At 48.3% G+C, this 7,821-nt stretch overlaps 2 protein-coding genes across 6 annotated transcripts in view; one reads left to right on the forward strand and one right to left on the reverse strand.

Annotated features, from left to right (window-relative positions):
• The first annotated feature begins 371 nt into the window (after window positions 1–371).
• PRR26 (proline rich 26) lies at window positions 372–3,510 on the forward strand. The gene is given in 7 exon segments (XM_032266160.1): window positions 372–462; window positions 1,616–1,956; window positions 2,040–2,082; window positions 2,669–2,724; window positions 2,726–2,770; window positions 2,772–2,845; window positions 2,847–3,510. Coding segments are annotated over 7 exon segments (795 nt in total). The 3' UTR covers window positions 2,992–3,510.
• Window positions 3,511–4,351: 841 nt separating this feature from the next.
• The window catches only part of LOC116541740 (involucrin-like), a 4,435-nt gene continuing 965 nt past the window's right edge, over window positions 4,352–7,821 (reverse strand). For 3 of the 5 annotated variants that reach the window (XM_032266156.1, XM_032266154.1, XM_032266155.1), the window contains 2 exons: window positions 7,595–7,750; window positions 4,352–7,550 (listed from right to left, as the gene is read on the reverse strand). In XM_032266156.1, the coding sequence (XP_032122047.1) occupies window positions 7,377–7,550; window positions 7,595–7,750 (330 nt within the window). In that variant the 3' untranslated portion in view covers window positions 4,352–7,376. The remainder of the gene's footprint in view (window positions 7,551–7,594; window positions 7,751–7,821) is intronic. The other 2 variants (XR_004264923.1, XR_004264922.1) reach the window with 2 other exon arrangements.

Here is a 7,821-nt window from a genome sequence, read left to right on the forward strand (position 1 = left end):
CCATTCCCAGGTGAGGGGCCTCTGGAAACATGGGCTGTGTCAGCCGGGCACTCACCTACAGAAACAAGCCCTTGACACCCCTACCCTCCACCTGGCCCCCAGCAGGAATGTGGTAGCGAGCCAAAGACAGGCCACTCTATTAAAACCCCAAGGGCTGATTCCAGGAGCTCCTCACTGGCCCGTGCTCCCCGCACCCTGTGCAGGTACCGGAGTCTCTGTCCAGCCTCCCCCAAGGCTCTCCACGCCCACACACCACACCTCCTTCTACCCCACACTGACCTGCACCACCCAACTCCCCACGTCTCTTACTGACCACCCGCCTTGACTGCCCCCAGCCTGGAAACTGCAAAGCTGCCTAGCAGCAAGAGGAAATGGGCGGCAACCACGGCGGCCAGGTGGCACCTGCTCCCGCAGGCCTGCAGGGTCACAGGGCCTACCTCACAGAGCCGTCTTCAAGCACAAGTACAGAGACAAACAGATGCAGCTTTAGCTTTACTTTGCTGTTAATGCTGTTAAATTAACTTTATAACACTTGGTTATAACATGCATTAATTTTTATAGCAATTACTAAAATAACAACTCATAATGCATTCATTTACCATATTAAGCCAAGCAACTGAAAAACCCAACACACAAGCAGAATTTTATAGGACTGTAGTAGTTTTTGTGAGGCTGTCAAATTATTTTAAGCTCAAAATTAGAATAATTAAATCTGTGACTCTCAACTGGGGGAGGTGGCCACACACACAGGGGGAAGTTAAAATCCTTTTTTTCTTCCAAACCTCACACAGACCCACTCGGTTGGTAGTTTCCATTACTGGAATTATGTCCTGTTCCTTAGGTTAAGAAAAACTGCCTAATGCCTATTAAAAGTAATGTTTCTTCTTTTCCTAAGCAAATGTGAAATGAGCCATGGTGGCAAGGTAGGTGAGAACAGGGGAAAACTGAATCCACATCCACATTTGATGGTGGCTTAATGCACCTCAGGGTGTGTTCTCTTTGCCTTCATTAATTTCCAGGTAGTAAGAAAGCAATTTTTCTTATTGGAAAAGGAGAAAATTAAGTGACTGTAAAATAATATAATTTCCTCAAAGCAAAACAACAGAGAACCAACTTTTCCTTTTTTCACATTACCCAATAATTTTAAGACTTAGGATTTTGTCACGTTACAGCAAATACCATTAATTAGAGGGAAGTCGGAAGTAAGAACACACTGTGTGCTATTCAAATTCTCAATGAATAATTAACTCAAATGTGCTTGGAGTGCTATAAAATGAAATTAATTTATTTTTAGTTTAACCCAAAATCCCAAACCACTTGCCAAATGATCCTCTATTTATCCTACATAAAGGGCAGGGTCTTTCTGGCAGAAAATCACTGAAGTTTTTATTTGCAGTAAGAGCAGCATGCCTTCTTATCATCAAACAAGTGCATAGTCCTCTCGAGGGGTCACCCGTCACCCACATCCCAGTGCGTCACAGCTTTGTGGCACACCATTAACACATCAAAACGGAAAAGGAAATTTAAGCAGTGTTTGCTGTTCAAAGTTCACGTCAACAATTCCTTATTAGGAAGGTACTTTTGAGCCTTTCCTCCTGAGTCTGGGAGCTGCCAGCAACCCAGTTCCAGGAGAGAAAACAGCTTGACACTCCGCAGCCCATAGAGTCCTCTTGTTGGGACAAGGACCCCCCAGGAGAGAGGAGCCCCCAGCAGGGTCAACACTGGAGGTCCTGGGGGTGGGTGGTAGTGGGGAGGCCACGCGGGGAGGGCTGTTCCGTGTTCTCTTCCCCTCAGGAGACAGCTGGCCCACAGGAACACAGCAACAGATGCAATTTCAGGGCCAGGGATCATGGTGCCCAGGGCTGTGGACCACACCAGCTCACAGCCACTGCATGCCCCACACCAGGGCTGTGGACCACGCCGGCCCACAGCAGCTGCATGCCACAGAACAGGACTGTGGACCACGCCGGCCCACAGCAGCTGCATGCCCCAGATGGGGGCTACGGACCACACTGGCCCACGGCAGCCGCATGTACCAGACCAACACAAGAAGAACACAGGCTGACAACACCTCTGTCTACAGTTATCCTTCCTAAAAGAGTCCACAGTCACTTCTATCAGGTGCTCTTCCCCCGCCCCAGCTGGTCCCCCTGTGACCGCCATGTCCCTGAGAACAGGATGTGAAGCCAGGAGGGGCGCTGGTCCCTTCAGGTTGCAGGGGCTGCCAGGAAGCACCTTCCACCTGCCGTGGGCTGGAGGCATGGAAGCCATTCCACAGTGCATGAACCAGCGAGGGGCCTCCCAGCCTTAGAACCTGGACAGCTTCTGGCCAGACTGCTCTGGGCTGACCCCCTCCTCACGCTCACTTCCTTGCATAATATAGTTCAAGTTGTTTTCCGTAATTTACAACTGGAATCCTGGGTGATCCTCCACGGAACCCAGATGTCCTCTGTTCTGCCCTGGTCCCCACTTGTGAGAGGCCCATGGCATAACAAAAACTCCCCCCGGGGTTCCTGGGCCACCTGGATGTGTCCCCACAGGACCCTGAGGCTGCACAGCTCTGGCTATTTCCCTTCCAGAGCCTGGAGCTGCCCTCTCTGCATCTCTCCCAGTACCAAGGCTCAGGCCCCAACCCCGGATTCTGCAGAAGCCCTTCCTTCCGTCCTAGCCCCTGCCATCCCTCCTGGTCTCACCACATTCAGCCAATGTCCATTGGGGGCCTCAGAGGGCGCCTCCACCTGCCCAGGTCTGGGACCACCACCCCCCCCTAAATATCTACAGACCCTGTCCTCACCTGCCTTGCACCAATGATGGCACCAGTGCGTGGGTTCTGGTCACCAGTCAGCCCTCCACCAACATGGACTCCTTACAAGTGGGGCCACCAGCGTGGACATGTTCCCATCAGGAACCACCTACTTTTGGATCCCCAGCACCGTGCTCAGGTCCTAGGGAGGCCCCAGCAACCTGAGGAACAACCAAACTAGTGAGTGAATGAATAAGTATGTTAAGTTGTTAAGTAGAAAATAGCAGAAGGGTTAGTAGAATGTACAAGTAACAATTACAGTTTCATGAAAATCAGCATCCACATGGAAGGTATTATGCATAAAAAAGCTTCACTTTGTTTCAGCGCCTTTCCAATTAACTGTTTTTAAACAATATTTCCCCTTAAAGGTTCATCTTTTATAAAACAAGAACACAAGGCTCTGAGGCCAACCTCAAATATTTATTTGAGTGAATTCACATCCCCCAAATTTTCTGTATCCTAAAATCTGGACTTTTGCCAAATAGTGCCCTTAGCACAGAAATCTCTCCAAGGAGCTGAGGAGCCTGGCATAGCACGGCCAGGTCATCAGTCATCATCACCAGCAGCTGTGGCATGAGAGGGAGGGTGTGTGAAGAAACCAATGGGGAACCACAAAAGAAATCACCTATGACTGGAAACAGCCATCCGTGGTGTACTCAGTGAGGTGGTTCCAGGACCCCATGGACACCAAATCCAGGCACATTCAGGCCCCATAGATGCACCTGCCGTATCTGCGTGTATAAGAGTCAGCCCTCCAGACACGAGTTTCACATGGCAGGAATACCTTGATTTTTCCCTGAGTTTCGCTGAAAAAATCCACATGTAAGTTAACCCACAAAGCTCAAGCCTATGTGGTAGAAGAGTCAATTGTATGCAATTGACACTGATTCCTACTACAATATCCAAATCTTAGCATAACCAGCTTGGTAAACAAAATAAGCAAAATTCAAAAACTAAAGCACCATCTTTTCCTGCAAGTTGCCTCACAGCCCCCACCTCCCCAAAGACCAAGGGGTCACAGTTCCACATTATCCAACAACGCTTTAGATGCAGCCTCAAGCCTGGGAGGTCTCCCCGCCAGCCCAGAGCAGCTCCAGAAAAGAGGTGTGAGGGGTGATGTCTACAGTTCTTTAAAAAAAAAAAGTCAGATATTCAGTTCCACATTTAAAATAGTCATGGCACCGAGGTGCTGTGGCTCATGCCTGTAATGCCAGCACTTTGAGAGGCCGAGGTGGGCAGAGCACTTGAGGTCAGGAGTTCAAGACCAGCCTGGCCAACGTGGCGAAAACCCTTCTCTACTAAGAATACAAAAATTAGACAAACACGGTGGCATGTACCTGTAATCCTGGCTATTTGAGAGGCTGAGGCAGGAGAATTGCTTGAACCCTGGAGGCAGAAGTTGTAGTGAGCCAAGATCGCACCACTGTACTGCAGCCTGGGCAACACAGTGAGACTTTGTCTCAAAAATAAAAAAACAGAAAACAACATATGCATGCCTAGTCCTTGGAGCTGCGGCAACAAAGCTGGCAACATATTTTGGGCGCTCACAATCAATGTTTTACATGAGCTACACTGCAAGTCTCAATCTTGACCTTGCTACAGTTATCACCCATTACAAATTAAACCAGAGCCATAATTCTGTCTCCTACTAAAATATCCTAACTGAAACATGTTAACACAATACATTTCTTTGGGTGAGAAAGTCTCCACCAGGGTGGGGAAAAGAGGGCCCACCAATTGTGTGGTGGCCCTAACCACCGAGGACTCGCAAATCATCCACAGCAAAGCTGGCAACTCAAAAAGAACACTAAATTGCTCTTTGACATTAATTCTTAAAACTTGAGAAACCTAAGTTCTCTTTGTAAAAGACTTGAGAAAGGATGAAGTCAGAAGTGGTTCAGAAGAGACAACTCTTGCTAATCATTCTGCATTAACAGATCCCCTAAAAGCATCTCTTCCAACAGGGACACGGCAGGGACACGGACTGCAAACTGGAATGCCACGCATACCTTTCCCAAATTACCGAGTCCCGACCCATCCAAGCCTCACTCTGCCCCTCAGGAGTCCCCAGCCAAGTTCAATAAGGAAATGACCCACACCAGAGGCATGCACAGGCAGCGAGGGCAGTGGTGTCCGGGGATTCCACTCCATAAACCTTGGCAGCACGCAGGGAGATGCATCTCTCCTTATCAGTTGCTGCCGATTTGCTAGTGGCGCTTTCATTCTTCACAGCTGCTATCTGATCTCATGCTAATCAGTGTTTTTCAGACAACAAAGTCAAGGTTTCTCAGAAGAGACTGCCAGATGAAAAAAATGGGAGAAAAGGCATAAAAGGTAGAAAAGCCCAGAGGTCCGTTCCTGTACTCAGCTGGACAGGTGAAGTCATTTAAGTGCAGAATGATCTGGGCATTCCAAATACGCAGGGCTTTCCAATTTTGTTAAAATGAAACCCAGCTAATGAAAAAGCCTGGACTTCCTGTAATGTGTGGTATTTATAGCGTGGAGGGCACCGCAGAGAAGTCATCAGAGTGTTAACTGCCAAGACCCACTGAGTCTCTGCCATGTTCAAGGCATGAAGCAACTGTTCACATAAAACACCTGACTTCATCCTACACAGAATACACAGACTGCTCCAGAGAACACTACCAGAGAGGGACCACCAAATGATCCCCAAGAAGTAATGAATACCTTAAAAGTAAAAAAGCCAACCTCCTCCCTGTCTCTTATCTCCCTGCCCTCATTTTCATAGAACCAAAGAAATATCAAGGGCCAGGGACACTGCACTGAAGCACGCTATCCTGGTGGGTATACTCTCCACCATGGAGCCTGACAGTGTCTGTTCTGTGCTATTCAAGGCTATTTTCCATACGATACGAGTACAACACTGTTTGTTCCATTCTATGCTACTCTACAGAATAGACTATTTGTTCTATGCCATATCATACTATTCCCCTCTATATGATAAATTATACTGTTTCATTCTACACTCTATAATACTGTACTACCTGTTCTGTTCTATACTATTTTTCTTCTATACTGAAAGGAGTTAGCCAGCTTGCTTAGGCAGACAGTTCTAAGGGAAGGGTCCCAGAGAGCCTCCCACCCATGTTTTGTGCAGATAAGGAAACTTGCACAGGGGCCTTGCCTAAACATGCCCTCGGCAGACTAAGGGCCCACATGCACATGGGGTGGCAGGGGAATGGGGTGGAGCCACCAGAAATTCGCTCCTTACCAGCCCCATCAGCTTCTATGTAAAAGCCCTCGGAGTCAACTGGGAAGGGGCAACTGGCCACCTGCTTTCAGGACCCCTCTTTTCACTGAGAGCTTTTCTTCTCACTTAATAAATTCTGCTGCACTACTCTTCGATATCCACGTGCCTGTTTCTTCCTGGTCATGAGACAAGAACCTGGACCCAGCTGAGCTAAGGAGCAAAAAGTCCTGCATCGGTGCTACACAACACTATCCTCTCTGTTCTGTGCTACATGACTCTACTATTCTACACTACACTGTGTAACGTTAATACTACGCTGTGTGTTCTAATCTAGACCATACCGTGCTGTGTAATACTATGTTGCTAGTTCAGTGCATGCTATACAATACTATCCGGCTTGTTCCATTCTAAGCCATATAACACTATTTGTTCTATTGTATACTACACTATATAATGTTATACTGTTTGTTCTATTCTAGAGTATACCATACTACACTGTTTGTTCCATGCTACCCTATATAACATTATATTTGTTCTATTCTGCACTACTCTGTATAATTCTATCCTGTTTGTTCCATTCTATGCAATACCTGCATTGCTTTATCATGCTCCAGCATATAAGAGTAGAGCCAGTTATACTTTCATAATCTCCTTTCCAAGCTCTTACCCAGTGCAGTATTCCAATGTGATGTTTTACTATGCCTCACGTAAGTGCACATTTCACGACAATCAATGCCATTTCCAACGGTTATAGAATTCTGTCACTATGATTCTATCAATATGGCTTCTTGGGGCTTTTCTGTAAGTTCTTTGCAGGGTCTCTTTTCCTAGTGAAAAGAACAGTAAGGTCCCAGTAAGATCCTACAAAACCAGCATCGGCACAGGCTCCCAACTGTGCACACTGCTGGACTCCATGTGGAAGGAGTGACAGGAAGAAGACAGCTGTCGGTGGATGGCAGGCTATAAGGACAAAGTAGACTCCAGAACTGATGCAGGTACCAGGCTCTGGCACATCTGAGAGTGAACCCCAATTCTAGCCACTCACAGAAAGGCAGAGGTGACTTAGCACAAAGAGCATGGAACGTTGCTTTAATAAAGCAAATGCTTAAAATCCACTGTGAAGCCACAGTGAAATAGCAATAGGCTCCACTAATAAGTGCTGCTTTAAAAAATGGAAGGGAGAAGGTTGATTTTCACATGGGCCATGTGCAAAGTTGGCTACACCTGCCACTGGACCTGCCACTAGGCCTGCCACTGAATCTGCTGCTGGACCTGATGCTGGACCTGCCACTGCACCCGACACTGGACCTGCTGCTGGACCCGACACTGGACCCGACACTGGACCTGCCGCTGAACCTGACGCTAGACCTGACACTGAATCTGCTGCTGGACCTGACGCTGGACCTGATGCTGAACCTGACACCAGACCTGACACTGAATCTGCTGCTGGACCTGACGCTGAACCTGACGCTGGACCTGACGCTGGACCTGACACTGGACCTGATGCTGGACCCAACACTGAATCTGCTGCTGGACCTGCTGCTGGACGGACCTGACGCTGGATGGACCTGACACTGGACCTGACTCTGGACCTGACGCTGGACCCGACACTGAATCTGCCACTGAACCTGACGCTGGACCTGACACTGAATCTGCTGCTGGACCTGACGCTGAACCTGACGCTGGACCTGACGCTGGACCTGACACTGAATCTGCTGCTGGACCTGACGCTGGACCTAACGCTGAAGCTGACGCTGGACCTGACGCTGGACGGACCTGACGCTGGATGGACCTGACACTGGACCTG

The sequence above is a fragment of the Sapajus apella genome, unplaced genomic scaffold (assembly GCF_009761245.1).
Source record: "Sapajus apella isolate SASKATOON/1434 unplaced genomic scaffold, GSC_monkey_1.0 scaffold155, whole genome shotgun sequence".
NCBI lineage: Eukaryota > Metazoa > Chordata > Mammalia > Primates > Cebidae > Sapajus > Sapajus apella.